General features: G+C 32.4%; 1 protein-coding gene across 1 annotated transcript in view; it reads right to left on the bottom strand.

Moving 5' to 3' along the window:
- Positions 1-25717, bottom strand: part of acj6 (abnormal chemosensory protein 6) — an 84777-nt gene extending 59060 nt beyond the window's left edge. Inside the window, exon 1 of the mRNA XM_076531101.1 lies at positions 24582-25717. Coding sequence (XP_076387216.1) covers positions 24582-24743 — 162 coding nt within the window. The 5' untranslated portion in view covers positions 24744-25717. The remainder of the gene's footprint in view (positions 1-24581) is intronic.
- Between the last annotated feature and the right edge of the window lie 1170 nt (positions 25718-26887).

The following is a 26887-nucleotide window of genomic DNA, read 5'->3' as shown; positions in this document are numbered from 1 at the left end:
ACGGCAACACTCGTCCGGCGACGTGTCACGTGGTATCCGGTGCTCGGTAACCTTGTAATAAGAGGATTTCGGGGCTAGCAAAACGGACGGACGACTCTTCACGTGCCATGGCAACATCTTTCGGGGAACAAGAAGGGCGGTAGCACGCCAATATCCCACCGGGGAGATGAGCGCATTAAGAAAATTGAAACGTCGATTTGTCCTCGAAACTCGGCTTGACGATAATTGCATTAAGAGCCCGGGGTGAAACTCCGCTACTGGGAGAATAGACGCTGCGGAAGACATATCACGGTCGATATTGCTTTAACCAGGGATGATGCTAATTTCAACAGACGGAAACCACTTCTGCCGCGTTCCTTCAGAAGGATCTCCTTCTGTCCAGAGAGAAAAGACTTTCATTTATAAAGCGTCATATCGGACTCCGTTTTCTCCTTGCTTTTAAGATAAGTTGCCGCCACTGATTTATCACGTTCGAATATCGGAATTTTATTATGTATCTTGTGGATCTTAAACCCTTAGCTTACACGTTTTTTGGGCAGGTGTCAGAACTGCATACTTATTACTGCAAAGGTTAGATTACTTTAAATCAAGTAAGGTTAGGTTATTGCAAAGTTAAGGTAAATAAAGAATGCTGAAGTGTTAGCTATATTTTGGATTTAACCATCTTTAATTATAATAACTAAAATTGTAGTATCATACTCAAATCTTTATGCAAATGCGATTTATTTTTGTCACATTTGAACTGTAACGTCACGAGTCTGGCTCCATCTTATAGGGTTTAACACATTCCGTGCCGAAACAGAACTTTTCGACGTACCATTACAATTTTTCGACAGTCACAAAATCGTAATTAACAAAAAAAGCCTGTAACGCAATATACATAATATTAAAATTCCTATATACGACTCTACAATTTTTGTACACCTAGTGATAGAAAAATTCTAACTGTAAGTTCATGAAACTTGTAAATTTTCTGATCTTCAATCTATCAAGATTTGATGATACAAAAATGAAAACAAGTTAGATTTCACATTATAGAATTTTGATATTATAATAATTTGTAAAATTGGAAGTTTAAAGTACAAGCGATAGTAGCAACTTTGATATATAAGTACATAATTACAAATCAATAAGGTCCGAATAAGTATAGAAGTCAGAGTAACTTAAAAGTATAATATTTATATGCTGATGTTTCTAAGCATAGGCAATACTATGCGGTGTGCTAACTGTAACTATAGTTACACTGTAGTACACGGAAGTAGGAAATAACAGAGTCAAAACCTATAATTTGAAGAAACCATTCTTCAGTTGAAGATACAAGAGTACAATCAAGTCTCGTTAACTTCATATGCATGTATTCGAAAATCATTACCATAAATAATTCAATTTTAACATATTATTTTACTTCCTTCGTGTAGAAATATAAATATTAGTAATATAATGAGCCAATGCAAAATATACAATACTTTGTGTATTTCTCATAAATGCCAGTTTTGTATAAATTCAATTCTAACTATTGAATAATTTCATAAACTCTTTGCGGCACAGGATTTCAGATCAAAAATAGACCCATGTTGCACAGGAACTTTATCGGGTTTTAAATGAAACAAAATTGGTATATTTTTATTAATGAAGGTATAACATTATGTAAAAATATAACAAAATAGTAACAGTTAATTAAATTTTTAAGAATATACAACATAAACAATAAAGAAAAATTGTTTTCTGTATTACTCCACAAGTTGTATGGTTGGACAAATGAAATCCCACTATACTTTCATCATTTGCAAACAAATTTAACCATTGATTTGTATTATAAAAATCGTTACTCGCTTGTGAAGAACTTAATTTTTATAGAAATTAACTTACCTCTGCGATTTTTAACATGAAACTAAGAAAAAAATGTGAGTGCAATAAACCTTCCGATTATAACAATTGCTCAGCCGGTAATTGCATGTTGAATGTTCCCAACACAATGAATACATTTGTAACATTATTTGAAAACATTACCAACTGCTTTACGTAAATAAGGCGAAATATAAACCTATGCACATGCAGCTACTGCAAGATTTCTGGCAGTAGGGACTAAAAATGGTGGGACTAAAAATGTCCCACTATGCCGTGAAGTACATCAAAAAGGCGGGACACTTTTAATCCCACCGTGCTCCAAAGAGTTAATTTTAACATTTTGTGTATTTCATTTTGATCTGTAACATTTGTTTCACACAATTTATATTTATATAATTTATTTATTATTCACGTAACTATTTTATATATTTTTAAATGTATTTGTAATAGACTTAAGTTCATTTCAAGTTTATCACAGATTTTACCCTCTCTCCATTTTTTGAAGAGAATAACCAGAAAGATTAATGGATTTAATTAATTTAAAAAGGGGATTGTTAGCAAAATTTATATGAGTTAAGCAAAGGGAGCTTGAAAATCTAAATTCAACATAAATTGCCAAAAATATACAGTAAACATACACGATAATTATTATAAATCATTTCCACATAGTGTGATTCAAAGGTACCACCATTAAAACTTATAGAAACACTTTCATATCTTGTTAACAATAATAATTAATATCTATAATATACATAGCAGTAACGATTTATAACAATTTCAGAACTGTTTGCTACCTTCTTCAATCTCGGTTATTTTTTAAATAATAGAACTTCCCTTTTCATCTTTCATGGTAATAAATTATGCTGTATAATGAGATTATTTGAAGACCAGAAATGAATGAAGTTGTTACTTAGAAACTACAGAGTCATTAATTAAAGGTTAAACTGTAAATTATTTTAAACTTACAATTTGATACACTTTGGATTTACGATTTAATATAACTTAAGTTTACGATTTAAAACAATTTATATTTACAATTTGAAACAATCTAAATTTTCAATTTAAGCAATTTAAATAGACTATTTAAAACGATAGAAACTTATGACTAGAAACAATGTTAACCTAAAACGATTAAAATGAAAAATTCAAAACAAGGTAAATTTACAATTAAAAATAGTTAATGAAATAGTCGTATATAAAATAACTGATAAAATATTAATATTTAAAGTAACTAGATAATTTCTAAATATTTAGCAAAGCACTTCATTATTTATTACATCACATTACGCGTTATCTCGCATTTTATGTAATGACATTAGCGTTGCGTTTTCGCTAAAAGCTTTAAATAGCAACCAATAAAATCGGAAATACGAGATGCTGAAATAGCGTGAAATATGGAAAACGGTGTTGTAAAAGCGATGAAAATAAAGTTGGCCAATCGATCGGCTTGAAAGGTGAAAAAGGGGTCGACAAGAGGTACCTACGGGCTCTTTCCGGCAAACATCGACACCGGGAATAATTGTCAATAAACGGCACGGTATGCTATTTTGTTTGAAGAATGACACATATCCGAGAAGGAGGTTCTCTCTGACCACGCATTCTGTTTCTTTACGCATGTGTCGCCGTGTGTGAGCAGGTGTACGACTACCCATCCGGTTCGAGCACGTTTCCCCTTCTTCATCTAGATACAATCGTGACATAAACATATGGTCATAATAATAGACCCTTGATTTTGGCGAAGGGTGCCGTTTTCGAGTGTTCCGTGATTGTTTCTGTAATGTCTGAACGCGAAACGTGTGCACGATCTTTTACTAGATGATTTGCTTAACAGATAAAAAACTCGATTTCAATCGAGATCATTTGATCATGTTCTTCTTACTGGCTACTGATTAATCCTTTACTATTTGTCAGATGATTTGTCATTTTGCAAATACATTCTAATTGTTCTCATGTATGTTTTATCAATATATTCTAGTTGTTCACATGTGTTTTATGAATATATTCTACATATTTTCATATGTGTTTTACAAATATATTGTAGTTGTTCTCATATGTGATTTATAAATTTACATATTCTAATTGTTCTCATATGTGCTTCATAAATATGTTCCAGATATTCTCACATGTGTTTTATGAATATATTCAAGATATTCTCATATGTGTTTTACAAATATATTCTAGTTGTTCTCATATATGTTTTACCAATATGTGTTGTACATATTCTAATTTAGAATATTTACAAATATACATATTCTAATTGTTCTCATATGATTTTACAAACATACTAGGTATTCTCACATATGTTTTACCAATATATTCTAGCTGTTCTCATATGTGTTTTAGAAATATATCCTAATCATTCTCATATGTGTTGTACAAATATATTGTAGTTGATCTCACATGTATTTTACGAATGTACATATTCGAATTGTTCTCATATGTGTTTTACAAATGTACATATTCTAATTGTTCTCATATGTATTTTACGAATGTACATATTCTAACTGTTCTCATATGTGTTTTATAAATATATTCTCCGTATTCTCACACATGTTTTACCAATACATTCTAGTAGTTGTTCTCATATATATTCCATAAATACACTCCTATTATGAAAGTCAACAAGAATGCCTTAAAATTATATCTAAAAATTAATTTCATAGCAACTAATACCACTTAAAATTAATCTTTCCAAAAAGAGTGTTCTGTCCACATTGACAGTTACGTTTCGCACAACATAAAATATATTGAAGGGCAGCTTATCCAAAAAGCGGTACACGTGTGACCCGTTCGTATGTATGTAACTACATATGTTGTATATAAGTAAAGAGATAGGATTCGTATATGTACAGGATGCCATTTGATCTGCAGGAAGAGCTCAGGCTAACGGAGTAGACAGGAGTACCGACTATTCCCCATCTGAACTCCATCGCAACTTGGCAATTCTCGCGTTTAACACTTCGCTCACGTACAAACCTCTATCCCTTCGCTAGAACGTATACACCAACGAATTGCTTATATTTTGTAATCATCCACTATCACTTCAACCCGTAATGTAAACAGAATCACATAGCTGGTACTTGGTCTGGGAATTAAATCAATGAAATTCGGGGGTGAAATTTGAATAATTATTAGAATGTCTGAAATATTCAAATACTGCATTTAATTGCAATATGATGCAAGCTTTATGTATACATATATATGTATATATGTATATGTATATGTATATGTATATGTATATGTATATGTATATGTATATTTATATGTATATGTATATGTATATGTATATGTATATGTATATGTATATGTATATGTATATGTATATGTATATGTATAGGCATATGTATATGTATATGTATATGTATATGTATATGTATAGGCATATGTATATGTATATGTATATGTACAAGTATGTATGTGTATGTGTATATGTATATGTATGTATGTATATATGCATATGTATGCAAGGTAAATGAAATGATTTTGCTGAGACGTATTGAAAAAGAAAATGGAGGTTCTGATGTAAGAGTAGCTGTTCAAAATGTAAAGTTTTATAAGTAATAAAGTAGTTTAGTAAATTTTAAGAACGTAGAGTACAGAAATTTGCACTCTTGAAAAATTTACTATGACCACTTCTAAATATACAGAAGTTAAAGTAATTATTTTTTACAAAATTTAAATGGAACAAAATGGGACAAAAATTCTTGAAAATTCTTCGACTTCTGTATTTTATGAAGATTAACATATTGCTTATAAAAATACTTCAGGTGAATCATTGTGCATCAATGCATCTGTGTCTTTGAATGAAACTTTCATCCATCTCCAAATGAAATATGAAATTGCACGAAATACAAAAATCGATATTCCTCAGAAATTTTTGTAACTGCATCAAAATAGCATTTCCAAAACAGTAGAATAGTTTTAAAACAGTATCAACTGTCCCCGCAACGAAGTAAATACTCTTCATTGAAAAAACGAGTTTTAATATATTATACACATTTTCAGCTCCCCAAAAAATCTAAAATATATCTTTCACCAGTAATTATTTCGAAAGAAAAGAGCAAAACTGCAAACGTATCTACTTACCCAGTTCTTACACTCGTATAAAATCTCGAGTAATAACAGTACAAAAGAGAGTGTAGACAGTTTGAATTTAGGTAGAGTGAAACGTAGACACGTTGATTAACAGAAAAAGAAACAGATTAAACACGATGAAAGCGGGTAAGAAAGGAAAAAAGAGAAGAAGTCCAACAATTAGTCATAGGGAGAACGAGAAACGAGCGTGGGTGAGAGACGACGAGGTTTTCGGTGAGGGTGAAACAAGAAAAGGGGTTGAGGAAAGGGAGAGAACCCACGAAGGGATCTCGGTAAGTATTATTGTAATTATACACTTAGGTTTATTTCCTGCGTGCCCGCCCTTCTGTGGGCTGATAGCATTATATATTGCGGCTCCCTAATAAAAATAATAATAAGAGCGTTAAACCGCCGAGAACCGAGCGGAAGTTCGCCCTTTCTGTTAAGGCCGCATGTACCTGTTTCAAACCGGCAATGAATATTCTACCCTAATGTTGAAAACCCGACTAATACGCGCATATTAATCATGTACATTTACACACGTGTTAGAACGTATTAACAGATTTACCCCTTGCAGTCACTGTTTAATGGAATATAAATTATATATCGAATAGTACCATTTGCTAAGGATTAAGTATTTTACGCTCTATGCGATTAATTCCTTTTCTGAAGTTTGCAATTCTGTAAGTTCGGGAACTTGTAAAATATGAAAATAGATTTGGGACTTTATGAGTTTGGAAGTTTTATAATTCGAGGATTTATGGAGGGATTGTTGCGTGGTAATGCATTCGTTATGGACTGAAGTTGCAGATTTGGGAATTTGGGAATTGGAGAATTTTTAAGGAGGGGAATCTGAGAATTTGTGGAAGGTGACCTATATCGTTTGCTCTAGAAATCGACTCTAAGTAATACAAACGTTTCTTGTATCCTACAAGGTGGATGTGGTCTTAAACATTCAAGCAAAAGAAAGTTCTGAAATTAAAGTTTTGGGAATTGTAGAATTGAGGAATTTGAGTTTTTAAATTTATAGATGTAGAATTTCATATTTTGAGAAGTTGATATGTGGAATTTTATAGTTTTAGAAATTGAGTATTTATAAATTTGTCAAGTCAGAAATTTGGTGATTTGGATGTTTGAAAATTTAAGAATATAGACAATTTGGAAATTTGAAAATCTATAAATCTGAGAATTTTGAGATTTGGAGGTTAGAAAATTTGCAAGATTGAGAATTTGAAAATTTGATAACTTATAAGCTTGAAAATTTGCAGAAACATAAATATGTAAAAATTTAGGAATTTGGAAATTTGAAAATGTGAAAGTTTAAGGACTTGGAAATTTGAAAATTTGAAACTTCAAAGATTCGGAAATTTAGAAGTTTGAAAACTTAGATATTTGGAAATTTGGAAACATGACAATTTAAGTATTTAGAAATTTAGACATTTGAAAATTTGAAAATTCACTATAGTAATAATAATATTTACATTTAAATAATTAATGAGTGACCTGCAGTTATTTAAACCATCAATTTTTATAATAATAATAAAATATAATATAACAACGTCTTTTACTCGTAATAAAGTCAAGTATCAAATAAATATAACACTGTCAGAAAATGCTTGATTACAGCAACACACACATATCACAAGTGGAACAGTCATGTCGCATGACCGAAATCTATTGGTTGTGCATGTGTTCTATTGTGTGTCGATACAAAAGTCCCATTAGCAAGTATCGTTCGAACATATGTGCGTGACCGAACTCCCCCTATTCTTGCACCTGCTATTAGCAAATACCACTTGAAGCCTCCACTTCGTTCTACTCGACGATACTTATTTTTTGTCTAATCGGTTCCATCTCCTGTCTACTTATCCTCACTTACTCTTTTTTCTAATGAACGTACAATTTTTTTCAAAATACGTGAACATAAATTTACATTATTGTTCATTCTTAGATTTTTAGGGGTTTACTGTTCATTGTTGGACTTTAATTACTTTTCTTATATATACATATTTGAGAACACTTTGAGCAGTTATTGTATAAAATTGACAGGGAAAATGGAGGTATTTTTTTTTGAGAATTGTCATACAAAGATTTTGATATTTTCAGATTTGAAAAATTGGAAGCTTGAGATTATGAATCTTAAGAATACAGGATTTAGAAATTTGGAAATACGTGCTTTTAGAAGTTGGAATGTATAAAAGTTTCCATCAGGACGTTTAATTATTAATTACAAAGGTAGCAAATCTCGTCAGAAGTTTCCCTCGTTTTAAAATAGTAAATCATCAAAGTTATTTTTCGATCCATAACTGCATTTAGTATCAGCCACAAAGGTAGCAAATTCTGGACGAAAAATTTTCTTCATTTCAAAATAGTAAATCATTAAAATTATTTTTCGATCTGCTATGTCTACGTTTACTATCAACCACAAATGTAGCTTATGGACAAAGATATCTCTTCATTTCAAGATAACAGACAAAGTTATTCTTCAACCTCCCTGTAAAACATTTCATCCCGATTTTCATTTCATTCCACGCCCTCCTTGCAATTCCTCAATCATTCGAATCCCAAAGTTGAGTTAATCCAATTCCGCTGAAGGTATAACCGAATTGCCATAAAAAGCCACCGATTAAGTCCAGTTTGAGGCACGCCGCAGGAATAGTAAATCGGAATGACTAATTTGGAAAAGAACATCGATACCTCTTCGTGGAGTTCCTTCGATGGACTGTTGTCTTCGGTTGCGCTCCATAATTTTCAATTTGTGCAAATTAACGTTCCTGTTCTCCGCGCGTGAAGCACGATAAATAAGGGAAGCAAGCGAGTAGTAAATATAAATCAGGAGTGATTGGATGTAAGTGGGGAGCGTTATGTGTCCCCAGTGTCCCCTGTGTGGGATCGTCCGCGGCTGTTCTATGGTTGTGGGCCACACGTACACGCGAAAACGTAGGTGAACAGTTCGTGAGACGATGCACTATCCACGTACTTTCGTCACCGATGGGACCTGGCTACTACCCCGTTTACCTCGCATCGATGTTCCTCCACATCAGGGACCCTCCTGCTGCAATGTGACCGACTTGCGTCTGTAATATATTATACAGGGTCCGGTCGAATAACATGTAAAAGTAGACATCGTGTAATTCCTTACGGAAAAATAAGAGGAAGTATAGCAGGTTCGATTTACGAGTATTTTTTTTCAGCAAATCATGTTTGAAGAATTTTGAAAAATTCAAAATTCAAAATCTATAGATTTGAAAATCTGAAAACTCAGATATTCGCAGATTAAAAAATTTAGACATACGATAATTTTATAGTAAATGAAATTAAGAAACTTCCAAATTGCTACCCTCAGAGACTTCCCATCAGTATCCCCAAGTGCATATCTCCTCTACGCACCACATTCTTGCGAACGCAGTCCATCATTACTTCCATTAACAAACTGTAAGAAGCATCAGAAAAGGGATGTTGCAGGGAAATTTGAAAAAGTGGCATGTGCGTCAAGTGGATGGCGTGGTGGTTTGGTATAGCGGTAGTAAGGCGATAATTAACGTCAGGACTGTTTGACAGACTGGGCTCGGTTTGATATGCATGTATTGGGGTAACGTACAGTGCCAGAAGGGATGCCCGCGTATTCGTGCATTACTGTTCGTATGGGGGTAGCAGACCACGAGATTGCATAATCGATATCTTACCTACACCTGTGCCACTCACAAGTGCGCACCTGTGTACAGGATAGAAAGGTGAACGTGTTTGAAAAAGGTCATCCGTGGATGCTTATCATCGGTAAATTTATGTACCCTTGTGTGGAGCCAAATTGATCATTTCACCTTCAGTTTTTCTTTTTTGGTTGCGTGTGCTGTGTCGGAAATGTAGATTTCCGAAAAGGAAATGTAGTCGGAAATTCAGTTACCCACCTTGTTGCTGTTTTTGCTGATGTTGGATGTGAATGCAGCTTGAAATAGGTGTAGTTAGTGAAGTATGTAGTCATGTGTCACATCTGTGGTATGTCACTTACTGTTACTTGCATTAATATTCGAATGATGCACTTCTAGTTTTGTATACAAGGGATGATTTATCATACTACTCATTTTATGCAAACGTGAATCAGTTAATGTGGATTGAAAATACAGAAATAATTTCCTTTGAACCATAACGTTTCGATGTGTAATATATTTTGAACATTGCACTATCACATTTAACTTTCTGAATATTTCCCTTCACACAGTAATGTACTTTTTTGGTAAAAATTTATGAATGTTAATAAAGGTGGAGATTATAGTTAGTTCATTGAAAGTGGAGAATCCTTAACGATGGATCTACAGCTTCTTTTCTAGGAAATGCATGTTTTATTAGGATACATGAAAAAATGAACTTAAATGGTGATCGACCAATACGCATTTCATTACTTTAGGACGATAGAAAATTAGGTTTCGTAAATGGAATTTTGAATGTGACCTCGTTAAACGAAGTTCCCAATCTCCCATGTGTTTCGTTCCGGAGAAGTTGGTATTGTTTGACATGTACAATGTTACCACCGAAGCTATAGTTCAATAAAAAGAAACTTATTTTTAAATTAAAAGCCTTTATAAAAATCGTAAGTATTAAAAAGGCAGATGATATTCGACAAAGAATATTATCTTCATTATTTTAAATAATAAGATTCTAAAAATAAAAAGAAATAAAAATGAAAAGACTAGTAATAATAGTAAGTAATAATTGAATAATAAGAGACCATGAATAATCTCTAAAAAACTATTAAAATTTTATAAGAATTCATCGTTGATTTTATTCACAGTTGATTTTCCACTTCCGTCTAAAATAAACTTATAAAACAATTTCATTTCTGTCCCAACTCAGAATCGTCGTATTATATCTGACGTTTATGCAATATACACCGTTTACTCTTTCGAAATAGTGAATCTAACGATAGGAGCGATGCAAACTGACTGCATGCTTCCTCGGTAAATAGAAATTCCAAAAATTTCGTACTCGACAGAAGCTCTTACATGTCTGGCGCGTATACAATATGAATAGAGTATACTTGTACAAAGTAGTTCTAACCAAAGGAACGGTATAACCTGACGTCATTCGGTGTACACAGGGTTGCAACGATTCTCTGCTAGGCCAAGTAGAAACGTACAGCTTATTCAAATATTGAATTACGCGAAAATTCTGGAAATCAGGCTACAGGCTACAGGATATCTATGTAGAATAGTAACTCTTTGTAGAAAGGTTGGTTATTACACAAGGGAAGCACTGTTCAAATTCCAGCTAATTAACAAAGCAGGTTCTACGCGACTTAATTTGCTCATCTGTGTCTGTTACAATAGCTTGCACGTTTCTCCAGGAAAATACAAGGAAATCTTCAATATTGTAATGGATGAAATATTTTGTGAGTGGTAACTTTATGGTTTTGTAGCATACTGACACTTTGTCGAGGATCGATGTGAATCTTATTTCTTCGTTGATATATTTCGGTATATCATATTGTGGATAATTTACATAATGCATTTAATTTAATCTTGAAGTGTAATTCGATTGATCGTAAATCTATGAAATTACAGTGTAGTTGTAAACACAATTCATTAAATGTTTTCAATACATTAAATAAAAACATTTTGAAACTCAACTAAACTTGAAATGAAACATTTTGAGTCACATTTTGAATTAGGTGAAGTTGATATTGTTTGTTTCACAACATGTGGATTTAGACAATTGAAAATTTTAAGAATTGAGAATTTTTAAATTTGGAGATTTAGAAATTTTGTTTTCGATATTTGAACATTTGTAAACGTAGGAATATGAGACGATAAATATTTAAAAATTTAAAAACATTGAGCATATTAAACTTTCCAACCTGAAAATGGAAACTTCAAAATTTAAGATAATTTTGTAAAAAATAAGCTTACATCGTAGTAAAGTACAACTCTAAACGTTACGAGACCCTTAACCTCACTTTTATTCAAAATTGATCAGTTACTAATATTCTACAATTGAATAGAAACAATGAGATTTATCTGTACCCCATTCTTCACTCTAAGCTCATTCAAGCTTAGTCAATTCAAGCCTTCCATCGTAAACCTCAATTACTAAATATAAATTTCGAGATTGCATATCCATAAATACTATAGCTGTTCAACTGTAAGCTAATACAATAATTCTATAATCATAATTCTATTACTGTTCATTCGAAAATTGAGATTTCCCTCAACGACACATAACCTCAAAATTTGTTCCTATTTAATTATAACCAAGAAACTGAAAACTATCAAAATTAAAATATGAGAAACTAATTATTTTGTATAAGAATGTGGATATCGAATATACAAACAAAATTAGATAGACTAGTTTTCTTAAACGATCCGTATTCTAAGCTTCTCAATTATTTATGCATAAAATGGCTCCGTTTTGCCGCTGCGTCGAAAAGAATAAGACATTCTATATAAAGATATAATACTCGACATGAAATCGAGTTAAATTGAATTGGAATTCAATCAGACGGATCCATAAAATGTATATATAGTACTGTTTAAAAATGCATGGTTATGTCTGCGTTTCTTTCGAGACAGTCTGAATGTTACAGTCACAACAATAGCCTCGGAAATAATTAATTTACAATTGAACCTCGATCTCATTGCTGTTTCACGTTAACCTGAATTCGAAATCAGTAAATATGAAAGAAAATTACCATGTTCAAATAATTTGCGAATATTGCAATGGTTTCCGAAAACGAAAAGAACAAACAATTCGTTTGTGGACTTTGATTATTATGTGTGCATGATTACAAACGCTGTTGATGGAAGAATAATAAAATATTTGTACAAGATACATTAATTTTGTTGTTCAATTAATGCAATTCGTTGCAAAAATACAATGCACGAGCGTATACGGACCTAGCATAATAAAATGGTAACGAACAATTGCTTTGAATATTCAGAGTTAATTATGTTTAATGCGTTTTATTAAACTCTATTACGAAGCATGAAATGCTTCCAATTATATCGATTTTCAGCGAAACTTGTATGTACATGTTACGTGTGATTACCATATTATGGAATGGTACTTTGTGGAAATAAAATATTTCTAATTGTTAAAATGTTTTTACTGAAATTCTGAAAATGTAAAATGTTGCTGGATTTTTTAAAGGTATTTTATATATGATGGGATATATTTACACTGTTTTTCAATATTATGGAGCTGTTTATGATGAGGAATAACATTATTATAACACAGAACAAATGTGCGCATTTGAAGATTTGAAAATTGGTAAAATGTATTTAAGAAATTTATAAATTTGAGGGTTGGTAAATTTGAGAATTTATAAACTTGAGAGTTGGTAAATTTGAGAATTTGTAAATTTGAGAGTTGGTAAATATGAAGAATTTTAAATTTGAGAGTTGGTAAGTTTGAGAATTTATAAACTTGAGAGTTGGAAAATTTGAAAATTTATAAATTTGAGAGTTGGTAAATTTGAGAATTGGTAAATTTGAAAATTAGTAAATTTGAGAATTTATAAATTTGAAAATTTGTAAAATTAAAAATTTGTTCCTATAAAGTCCCTAAATTTACTCCTAACTAATCAACCATAATTATTAAAATTTTGATAAACAATCTAATCCAAAGTTGGAAAACTTCTACTTCCAAAATATTAATCCAAAATTACGACACAATGTCCATCAAGAAAGTAAAAATAAGACTTAGGATGAACATAACAAAGTTGACGATGAAGATTACATTTAATTTCTACCAATTTGTATAGACGATAAACTTCAATATTTCATGAAGAAAAGACGTTTTCTTTCAATGGTTAATGTCTGATGACGTGGTAAATGTGGGAGAATAATCGATACACGTCGCCGTCGTGTCTCTCAAGAGTCGTTACACTTATCGATGCTACATTTTCCGAGCAACATTTAGTTCATCTATTCGGCTACAGTTAAACTGCTTTTTTCCTTCTTCGAAAGATCGCTGATTGATTGTTTATCTTCGAAAAAATCGTTTCTCTTCAAATATACAATCAGAAATCCTATTTGATGATAGCGATACTGAAAGCGTAGAATTCGCTATCACGTACATTAACTATGTTTTATCATGATAGATAGCATTCATTCTCTATAAAAAAAACGGTACTATGATTTTTTAGAAAGTACCATAAAGACTTCATAAAATGGAGAAAGAGTTATCTTTCACTTCAATTTTTCATTGTAAAATTTGATTTATTATTGCAAATGATCGACAATTTCGTTGAAAATTGAGGTAATACATTAACACTAGGTTTACGAGACGCGTCATTTTGACATATTTCGAATTTTTTTAGGAAAATTACAAAAACCGTTCACATTTTTATTTTATCTTGTACTGACTTTTATCGATTGAACCAGGTAAATATATATTAAAGTCTATTTTCTTCAAAAACTTTGAAATATTGAAATTTGCTATGTGGTATACCTATCTCTGCGGATGTGCGGCAATTTGACGCGATCGTAATGTAAACAAAATTTTTAGTAAATTAGTTTTACCCATGCAAAAATTACAATAATAATAAATATGAATGCATCGACAATACCTTATAAACGACGGACTTCGCTAGTCCGAAGTCGCACGCGGCCGGCTTAGCCAGTATGCCGGGTTCGGACCCGGCGTCGTAGTACAAATCGCAGTTCGCAGGGTAGAGGGAAGTAAAAATATGAATGTAGAAAATTGAAGTAATGTATTAAAATATTATTGATTAATAAAAACTTTCTGTAAATGTATATCTCATATTTTCATTTCTTACTTGTAGTGTTTAATTATATTGCTTTCTAAGCGGTTGTTTTTCTTTAAATATATGTATTTGTTCATGCGTCAAATTGAAGCGTGCTTGTAGAAGTAGATATATACGAAATGTCTGCAAACCTAGTTTTAAGTTTGTGTCTACTGGAAGTTACAAAAATGTGTTTGGGAAAAAAGGTGTACATCCAAAGTTTATGCGATCGTGTTTTTACAAGTACAATTTTGCATTTGCAGTTTTATTTTTAAATCGAATCCTTTCCTTTAGGACAAAAAGGTGTTACGTAATTATCAAAACGTAACATCAATGTCACAAGAAAATAATATAATATAATAATATGAATAATGTCGGTACAATATATTATCAATAATATAAAAATAATTTAATATAATAATATCAACAATAATATAATACAATATCAATAATATGGAAATAATCAAAATAATCCATGAAATACTTTCGAGTCAAAAGTGAGATATTTCATACGCAAGATTAAAAGGTCTGACTAATTATTGACTTTCTTCACGCGCTATTCTAATAAATACTTTCTATTTTACTCGCTATGTATCAGGCACCGTGTAAATAAATATGCAACTCCATGTTTAAAAAATGCATTTGTGCTTCGTTTCTGGTTTAATCGAATTGAATATTTGTTTTTACAATGTACAAGGTGTTACCTCTGACGCGACACTATTTTTCACCCACGTGTAGCACTGACAGAAAAAGGTTTAAAACTAACGTTTCAAAGTATGAAGTATATAACAGATATCAGTAAAAGGAATTTCGAAATTTTTTGGCGAAATCGAGGTTATTTAAAATTGTTTGAATAGGAATATAAAGCAAAAAAAAGTATTCCTATTTGTAAAAGTCAAGGTGACCTCAATTTCACTGGGAAAACAAGCTGTTTTGGAATTGCTTTTTTACTTATATCTATTGTAGTATACTTTGCAAATGTTGTTGTAAACTTTTTTATCAGAAAGCTAAAAAATAGCATCACGTTAGAAATCACACTAGAAGTTCGTATATTAATCTTTATAGTATTATATTATATTGTACATATATTATATTGCATAATAATTTATAATATTATTTACATATTGTACTTTATATATTATATTGTTTTCTATTATATTTTCTAATATTGTATATTTATTGAATTGTATAACATTACAAATATATATTGTACTGTACAATATGCTCTATACATATATTATATTGTATTATGTTTTCCAATATTGCATATTTATTATATAACATAATATTGTACGTATACACTATCCTGTATAATACTGTATACACACATTGTACTGTATAATGTATACAGTACACATATACTGTAGATACACATATACTGTGCATGTATAACATTACTAGAAAAAATACAGTTATCCTATAAAAGATATGACAAATCATCAGAAGATAGGATTACTATTCTTATCAAGCAAAAGATACATAACAGTGAACGCGTGAAACGACGGTCATCGAAACATGAATAATTACCAACCGTTCGATGAATTCGTAATGCGGAGCTGTATTAATTATCATAGATAATTAACACCATAAATAGGACACACGTTTCACGTTTACGAACAATTAACGTTGTTAGCTAGTTAACGATCGTCACGCGATCGACTCTGCATGAAGCTTTATGACCACCCAATGCCTATTAGGATTTTCTGGACGCATTTCGTCGAATAGTGAAATGAATCATTTATGTCGAAAATATTACGTTCTATCATGGCAAATGATCGATTTTGAAACATAAAATTATCATAGCAGAAATGTGACGGATTCGAATAATCTTTATGTTATACATTTTAGTTTATTTGATGAGGAATAGCTTTGGAATAATTAAAGTGTTCTCGTTTAAATATAGAAATCACTATACAGTGCTAGTTTATTACAACGATATAATCCTGCAAATAATTCCGAATTTTTTAATTTTCAATTCTCAGATTGTAACACATTCACATATTCACACTCAGATTCTAACACTCTAACGCATTCTAAAATCCTCAAATTCACAAATGACCTAAACCCTAAATTACCAATTCCAACCCCTAAATTCTGAAATCCCGCAATTTCCAAATCCTGAAGTTCAAAACGTTCCAAATTCTCATACTCCCTACTATTCTCAAACTTTCCAATATTGTCACAATGTAATAAAAATATTTGTCCTGTTTCACCAATTAAGCTTACTAAATATAAAATTTTTTTTTTTGAATATAATAATTTGAATCCCCACTCAGAATGGAACCTCAAGTGCAAATCATAGCACTGCAATGTTAATTTACGTCACAAACCTGACACGTTCAGCAGACTTCATACTAAACACAGAAATGAAAAAATCTTCCTCAACATTCAAATCAGCACGTATTCGCAACGTATGTTAATTCGAACATCGTTCGAATTTATTGCAAAAAAACACGACAGCAAATAAATCCGATGTCTGGAGTACGGATTGAACGAGAAGAGGGCGGTTGTTGCACGAACGAAAAAAGGTGGAGAAATAAAAGAGACGCAAGGATGATGGGAAAGATAGCCAAAAAATCGTAGGAAGGAGCGATTACATCGGATTCACGTTACCGGCCGTAACAGTACGGCTGTAATCTCATCTAGGCACTCAGCTCGTAGCGACGGTTTTTATCCTATTACGTCACATGAATAAACTAAAGACTATGGCGGTCCGCGACATAGCAGAGGAAAAAGATCGTGATGGGGTGAGCCAGTCGGTTCGACGTGTGCCATCGTTTCAAGCTTCATGGAGGGACGCGGAATCAGTCTGCAGAGAGATTCGTGTTGCGGATGGATACGTTCGGTAGAGTGAGAAACCTGTCAGAAGATGTGGAAGAAGAAGAAAAGAGGAACACGACATGAGCTCCGATTGATTCTGTTTAGATGCTACTCCTCGGTTACGTCGTGAAACGAGCATCTCCAACGACACAGATAACCGAACCAGGTGTATATTTCCCTCCGATTTGACCAACGATCACTTACGGAAGGGTTATCAAAGTTTGAGGGAAAGTTTAGCGACTTTTCGCAATTTTTGTGGTTTTCAAACCTTATTCGATCGCTTTACCTTCGGCGGGGAAAAAGTATATAATATAGTTCTCTCAAGTTTCAGTTTAACAGAAACTGTAGTTTAATAGATTTACGAAACCGGTAAAAATTTAAAATCTATTTTAAATTATACCTTTGTTGTAACATCGATTTTTGTAGAAATAAATAGGGTAAGCTAATTTATGCTACGTTTTACTTTATTTCAATGTGAATATAAGTGATCAAATGTCTGTAAGTTTAGTGTTAGAAATTTCGTTAGTATAAGTTCAAAATCTAAAGCCTAAAGCCTCCCCTTGCATTGCACTCCATAAAATTCTAGCCTATGCTATCCTAACCTAATTGTTCTACTATAAGGACTTCTTTGAAGTCCAAAGAAAAGTGATCACAATCGCCAAAAGGGGAATTGCAGATACTTGAAAAATAAATTTGATTAACTTTCTTCCATTATACACAATTTGCAAAGTATACCTTTCATTTTTATATTATGAGATTTATCTTTTTGAAAAACATTTGTATCTGTAGTCTGATCTTTGATTTATTGCTGTTTTAATAAAAAGGATAGACTCGATTAGCTTTCCCTATTTTCTTTGTGTCTTAATTTTCAGGACTAACAATGAGTCTATTTTTTCCTGTTGTTATATTATAATGAATAGCTTTTATTAAATTCTGGTACATTATTGTAAAATTTCAATTTTGATACGAGTTAGATTATGATTATTTTACTCTTAGGTTCTTCATTTAGGTTTATGTACAATAGTTTCTGGACGAGTATAGTAAAATAGTTAGGTTAGGTTATGTTTGACAAAATCAGATTAGATCATCTTAGGTTCAACTTTATGTATAATATTTTAAATAGAATATTTAAATTCAATTTTAAACGCAATTTCCAACATTATTTCGAATCATTTTTTGAAATACGAGGATCCAATTGAAAATAGATATAAATTAGTATACGACCCAGATGCATTCTTCATAAGAAACCATGTTAAAATATTCTCACATAACAACATGAATTATATAGAGAAAGCAACTAAATGTACCGTATCTTAAAATGGCTCGATGAAATGTCAAATCAATTCAGGATATAAACTCTTACATGCTGTTTTTGAACGAATTAGAAGATCAACGCAAATTGATGTGAGCGTGGATAAAAATAATGGAGTATAAAAGTAACGTGTTTTTTCCCCGCTTTCACAAACAATTTTAGATACTTTTGTCATGGTTGCATGTGCGTAATACCTGTTTTGCTCCGGAGCCATAATATGAATCGCATACAATGATTAGACTAAATTGGTCATTCAAATCACACATGTTAATTTTTACCATTTTGACTTTCTTATTGATATTCATAGTCAAACTATTTGTGTTAAATCAATGACTTGTCAGAATGTTCTTAGATAATATCTGTACAAGATTCTATAGTTGATTTCAATAAATCGTGTATAGTTTGTAGGTTACACTTCTGTTTTGAAAAACGTGGTTGGGAATAAAAATAATGTCACCATAGAAACGAAAGAAATTGTAAAATCTGTACTAAGAGTGATTATACACGTCATAGTAATCAGAAATAGATAAATAAACCACATATACAAAACAAAATAAATGCTCGAAGCTAAGCCTCTCATTTTTCGCATTCTCTTCATATAATACGTTTATGTAAAAATTTCTTTACTTTATTCCTTATAATAAAAATCCTATTCTTCGCTAGAAAAGGTATTTTTACTTAATTCTCAACTAAGTAATTAATACTACTTTTGTTCTGATGGGTCGGAAAGTAACAATGACAGTAACTGCAGAAAAATGTCAGCTCTTCGACCACGTATCACGAAGAAGCTAAATTTGAGTTAAACTATAAATCAATAAACATTCTTTCTTATAATTCTGATTTATGTGCCTTTGATTATCAAATAATTCAAATATAAAAAATATTACTTTTCCTTCCCTTAGTTACTTTCTCTTCATGAAGAAGTTGATTGTTGAATCACAACTACAAACGTCAGTGTATATAGAAGTATACATGTACATAATAGTTAATTAAATAAGTTTCGAATATTTTATTCTGATCAAGCTACGTATGAATAATTTTCAAAGATTTTCACTGCATTAACTTGTTTCGATTTTCCCTGCTTTATAACAGAATATACACTCAGATACATACGTTAGAGAATATGTACTGAAAATATGGTGCACTGAGTACAACATAAGCTTCCATTAGTTAAGACTAAGTGTAGGAGGGAAAGAATATCTAGGTTAAGCTCTTCAGACTCTTTCCAGACTGTTTTTAAACTCTCCCTAGGTTCTTTCTTCGTACTTAAACTTTCCCTAGACCGTTCTTACTCTGACGTTAGACTTCCTCTATTCTCTCTACATTTTTCTAAAACCACAAACTAAAATGAAGAAACAATTTTTCTATATCTATTGTCAGTTTAAAAACACCCATTTAGCTTGCAAATATTCCAAAATAATAAAAAATCAATATTTTGAAATCTTAAAGTTTAAAAACTTCAGACGCATTATTAAAAAATTTCAAAGTCATAAGTTTAAAAATTACAAAGCTGAAAAAATTTGAGGTTCTAAAATTCCTAAATACGAGAATTTAATTTAAAATGGAAATGTTCACCTTACTACAAATTTGTATTGTTTGTAAGAATGTTGTGCTTTCATCATACAATAAATATTATTTTTAGCTTTGAGAGTTTAAACGTTCAGGATGTAAAAAAAGCTTATAATAACAGACATTTAATAATAAAGAATTTAACATTTAATAATATAGCATAATAAACGATTTATAAACAGCAAGATGTAATAACTATACTTATCGGTCTAACAATAAGCAACATAAATGATCTTTTCCAAAAAAATTCTTAAAAATATTTTGCCTTTCTAGTAACGAAAAAATTACATACAAATGTATTCTCTGCATCAAATAAAAATCGTAAACATAGAAAACAGTACAGAAAGCGTCGGTAAGATAAACGATGGGTACACGTAAAGTGTAATATATATGACAGAGAAAACTTTTGCCCAACGCAAATGTATGTTTTTATCGTCGTCTCAGCATCTAAATGTATCGGAATACAGCAGCCGCAAATCTTCATATATAATGTAGCATTCTTTGCAAACTTTAATCGCAGTCTTTTGTGTTGCTACCCCAACAGATTTCTTACCGACACTCGATACAATAAAAGTGAATAATATGGTGATACGAAGTTGAGTCAAGTTGTAAGTACTGTAATAATAATCGACGGTAACTATTATTTCATTGTTTTTAATCTTTGATTGTTGACATCATTTTTTTTTTGTATTAATAATTAGTATTTTTTATTTGAATAATAGTGATAGAATTATTATACTGTAATAACAATTGATGGATGTGTTGCAATGAATTTAAAAAATTTGAGAATATCAAAGTTCCAAATTTTTAGACATTTAGAAATTTTCGGGTTTCTAAATTTTGTAGTATGGTAATACTGAAATTTTAAGGTCTTTTAAAATTTTTAAGATTATGATGATTCTTAAATTTCCAAAACTTATAATTTCTAAATACTCAAATTCCCAAATTTTCGGGAATTCATATTCTCTCATTTCTAAATTTCTTAATTTCCAAATTTTCAAGTTTCGTAATTTTTAAATTTCTAAATTTCCAAACTTCCAAATTTTCAAATTTCTTCATTATCAAAGTTTCAAATTTCCCAATTTCCCCATTTCCAAATTCCCAAATTCCCAAATTCCCAAATTCTCAAATTCCCCAATTCCCAAATTCCAAAATTTTCGAATTTTCAAATTTCCCCTATTTCCCAAACCCCCCAATTCTCAAATCCCCAATTTCTTAAATCCCTAATTTCCCAAATCTCTAATTTCCCAAATCCCCAATTTCAGAGATCTCTAATTTCCCAAGTCCCCAATTTCACATATCCCTAATTTCCCAAATCCCCAAATTTCCAAATTGCCTAATTCTAAAAATCAGTAATTCCCAAATTTCCGAATTTTCAAATTTTCCAATTTTCCCATTTTCAAATTTCCCAATTTCCCCATTTCCAAATTCCCAAATTTCCAAATTTCCAAATTCCCAAATTCCCCAATTCCCCAATTCCCAAATTCCCAAATTTCAAAATTTTCGAATTTTCAAATTTCCCCTATTTCCCAAAACCCCCAATTCTCAAATCCCCAATTTCTCAAATCTCTAATTTCCCAAACCCCCGAATTTCCAAATTGCCTAATTCTAAAAATCAGTAATTCCCAAATTTCGGAATTTCCAAATTTTCCAATTTTCAAATTCCCAAATTTCCAAATATCCAAATATTTACACTTGAAAAGTGTGGTTATACGAATGCAATTCTACCGACATAATATCGACACGCAATCAGCTCCTTTATACAATTTCTATCTACAAAAATATAATTTATAGACATCCCACTTACGACATTAATATTTCTATTTATAGTAGCCTATGTATTCCTCCACATTATTGCTAATTTTCTCCGAATAGTATCCTTTCACAAACAAAATCATCAACCTATTTATTATAAACATTCCATTATATTTATTGTAAATTTCTAAAATATATTCTAAATATATGCAAATATACTTTATGCTTTTTGAACGTATGTATTTATATGCTTCTTTGACAAAACTCTTTCTCTAACTCGCCACGAAAGCAAAGAATGTTGTGTAAGAAGTTTCCCACATTTTCCTATAGTTTAAACCTGTCTCTTATCATATGATAGTTTTCCTATAGTTTAAACCTGTCTCTGGTCATATAATAGCTGTCACGTGTTTTTTGTCCATGACAGAATTATTTGCTGATATACAACAGTTTAAAGAATACGTCGAGATCGAAGTATCGGGTAACATATTCATCTCCACAGTGGAATTGTAATGTATGTGGTCAGACATACTATAATACGGTCTATTAAAAATGCGATAGGTTAATTTTTCAATTTTTGTATTTAATAAAATATACGTGTGATTTAATATTAAAGGCACTAAGGATTTCAGTTGCTTTTTCTTTGCATAATTAATTTAATTAAATCTATAGCGTCGGTCACCGGTGGCGAACATAGCAGTCAATGTGTTAATCGACTTTTTGCAATTAAAATATTAATTTTTAACTAATGGAATCTGTAAGTTGAGAAACAATGTAGAAAAATAATTGTTACATAAAATTACACTTCAAGAAAGTTTAAAGTACTTGAATTTCTAGTACAAGTTTTAAATTTGCACAAACTGTTTTCAGCACACATTATCTTTCTCTTAAATGAAAATTTTATGGTAGATGCTGTTTAATTAAATATTAATTAAAAATAGTTCTGTTTTGCATGCATTAACCTTCCGTTGCATGATCTTGTTAATTCTGAGAAAAAATATGTTTTTTCATTCTGAATTATTAGAAGAAACTAACAATAAATAAGTATTAATCTGTATTATAGATTTGTATTATAAAATTGTGTAACCATGAAAATTTGCAATGTTATACCAATAACAATACTGTAGTCAGAAAAAAGATGTTTTTGATGATTTCAATAATAGTAAAATATAGTATAATTAATTTATGTTTGTATACATGAATTGTACAACGTATTTGCAACGCAATGCAACAAAGGGTTAAGCTTTCTAAAGTTTCCGTCGCCATTTTTAAATACTTAAAATTCAGATTGCATTGTTTCTATTATTATTTCACAAAAATGTTAACAATTCTAACCATGTGTTTATGTGAAATAGTATCAACATAACCCGCAGGGTTAAATCTCATTTTACTGTGGGTACCAATATGACACTATTTCTTTTTGTACATAACAATATTTAAGTTACAATGAACTTACTTCAAAATATCAACGTCATCGAAAATATACCGCCAAACAAATCTCTGAAGAAATTATTTTTTATTTTCGAAACGAGACGCTTTCATTTTTGCACGCTGAGAAAGAGATACCCAAACAAGCTACTTGCAGTTATGTGCTGAATTACTTTATTATCTACGTGGTGCATAAAACACAGATTTCATAATAGATAACATATTTAATAGAGAACTACTAAATAATTATCTGTGAAATACAAAAGTCATGGGGGGGCCACTTCACCAACTGATATCACAATACTTCTACTTTTCTCTGTGACAAACAAACCACGAAAGCGACGGCAACTTATGCTAACACCTTATAATCGTTTAGTATAAATAAAATACTCAAAGTTGTCCGTAACGTTAATATTTTACTTGTTCTTTACTTCTAGTTACATCTTCATTTAGAATTTTCCTAATGAAACAAATTATCAAACTTATCCAACAATCATTTCAATATCTTTCTCGACTAGTAACAAAAAAAGATTCTACAAACACAAATAAAAACAATCACTACACGATCATCGTTAAAATTTAACCAAGGTACTTCTGACCCTCCCCGTTTAACGAAGTCTAATTATTTTCATGGTAACCTCCCTAACCATGAATGGAACAATGGTGATTCACCGTAAAATTCATCATATAACAATAAAAGGAAGTTACACAATAATAAGAATATAAAAAGAGTCACTACACAGCAACGAATACAAACCCCCTTTATCTTCGAATTGCTTTTCGGATAACGAATCGTCGATTAGGTTCAGAATAACAAAGCATGGTAATCGCGAGTGGAAGAAAATAGTGATTCACCGTAAGCTTCATCATATAACAATAAAAGGATGTTACACAATATTAAGAATATAAAAAGAGTCACTACACAGCAACGAATACAAACCCCCTTTATCTTCAAATTGCTTTTCGGATAACGAATCGCCGATTAGGTTCAGAATAACAAAGCAAGGTAATCGCGAGAGGAAGAAAATGGTGATTACTCACCGTAGGATTCGGCATACAGCGTCGTGGGGGTGGCGGCATGGGATCTGGAGCAGCACGATAAGGCGGCGGCGAATATCGTCCCGAAGGGAAACAGCCCGGGGCAGTGATGGGTGCCCCGTGGAGTCCCTTGCTCCCCATCATCTTATCCGGTGAGTACATCATCTTGCAGCCAGTTAAGTCTAAGCTGAGGGGCTTAGACCTAAACCAGTCGAGAACCGGCACCCTCAAACGAAACGATACCAGTTACGGCAACCGCGCTTCTTCTTCTTCTTCACATCAGTATTCGTATCAGTTCGCATCTGTATAACAGGTATTCGGTATGTCCTCACTAGCTTAGAAAAGTACTTTCACCTTCACTTTCATCAAATCGCTGGAACTAAGAACGCCGATACACCAACGGGATAGTAACGTACCCGTGGCAGAAGTATCTGTGCACACTTTTCTGTTACGAGCCACCACTCATCTTATCATCTCACCGTGGTCGATCAATCAGTCCGTTTCGTTACGATCGATCCAGGATAACGTGGATCCTTACATCTTGAACGCGTCTCGCGTGTTTGAATCGGGTTAATAATGCCGATCGAACATTTCGATTCGTTCCAACGAATCCAGCGACCTCGCACTTCACAAGAGAAAACGAGACACAGAGAAACAGAGAGAGATAGAGAGAAAGAGACAGACAGAGAGAAAGCGAGAGAGAGAGGTGGAGGGATAGGGGGATAAGAAAGAGAGAGTACAGCACCGGTGTTCGTCGATATGAATAAATGATTGCCTATTGAGGAGCAGCTGATTCGAAAGAAGTCCACGGGTGCCGAATAACTTCCAGAGAATAGAATCAACGTTGATCGATTCGCACTGAGATGATCACAATTCACGAAATGAAAAAACGGTAAAATTCGAAACCATAAATTGTCCACTGTTCGAAGTGTTGTGATTAACCACGTAGAACCGTGCGCGGATGTTGTCCTGAAGCTCTGCACTTTTTGGCGCTGACTGGCCGCCGAAGAGTGGCCCGTAGATGAACTCTTCCACGAGGGATGGCGGGAGTAAGGGAAGAAGAGGGAAACAACGGAACAGGGGATGGTGGTGGTGATTCAGGAGATTTGCCGAGCGGCGCGTGCTCACAACCAGAGGGGTTGTTCGCCACAGGCTGAACCGGCAACAACCGGAACGAAGGGGTAGATCGTGCATAGGCGGAGTCTAGCATGGTCACGCTTGCGCCCCTAACGGTATACAGGTCGGCCATCTTTGGCATTGCCTTCGTGCTCGACATGGGTGTCTCTAACCGCGACCACCCGTTTGTCCATCCTTCCTGCATTCTACCCTCCCTCGTTTCCCTTTGACCATTCTGTCTCCTTTTCTCTCCGTACACGCTCCAGTCCTTTGCGCTTTTTCTCCTCTCTTTTCCCCCTTTCATCCCCCGCCACAATGTTACACGCCCTTACCAACTACCTCACCGAACCACTCCTGTTCCTATCGAACCTTGCCCCGCGCAACCTTGTCTCGTCAAAGGTTCTCCTCGTATTGTCTACCTACTTTTCTTTCCTCGCGTCGTGCTTTTGTTCGACCACCGCGAAATCTCTCGCACGGTTCTCGTTGTTGGATTAGTAGTTACGTCGTAAACTGGTCGGCCACGATTGCCCTTCGGCTTAATACCAAGGTCGCTGCTACTACTGCTCGTCATTTATCTTCGATTTGCCGCGAATCTACGGGACTCGCGGAACTTTTTGCCTACCCTGCGCTCCTTCTGCGATCAGCGGTTTCGATCGGTTCACGATTTCGAGAATTGGTTTGATCGCGCAGTGGTTCAGTTTCCAAAAAACTACCGGTACTTGAAATTCGCTGTATTTTTACGGGAAGTCGTATGTTTATGTCCTTTTGTTGCTGAATTTTGACATGAGGTCAAAGAAGGAAAATTTGATATGGAGAGTACATGAAGGAGAGTGAAACGTTTCTTTCGTGTTAATTGTTTTACGATTTTATGATGTAGTTTTAGTCCTTGAATTTTTACCTGTTGTAGATAGATATATGTAATTAATGGTAATGATATGTAATTTATGGAGTACAGCAATTTATATTATTAAAAATATGTTAGAATGTCGTTTGCTTTATTATTTTAACGAAAAGGAATTGTATAATTTTCTTCATACAATATGTTAAAGCAAAAGTATGGATTTGAATAAAAACTATTAATTGCAGACGATAATTTATATAACTAATTTGAGAAAATAGTAAGTAAATAAATCTCCTGTGAATCTTTTTATTAATCCTTTTGATACAAAATATTATTAAAAATTGTATAATTT

This window comes from Megachile rotundata, chromosome 1 (assembly GCF_050947335.1).
Source record: "Megachile rotundata isolate GNS110a chromosome 1, iyMegRotu1, whole genome shotgun sequence".
Lineage (NCBI taxonomy): Eukaryota > Metazoa > Arthropoda > Insecta > Hymenoptera > Megachilidae > Megachile > Megachile rotundata.
This window is presented reverse-complemented; position numbering and strand designations above follow the sequence as displayed.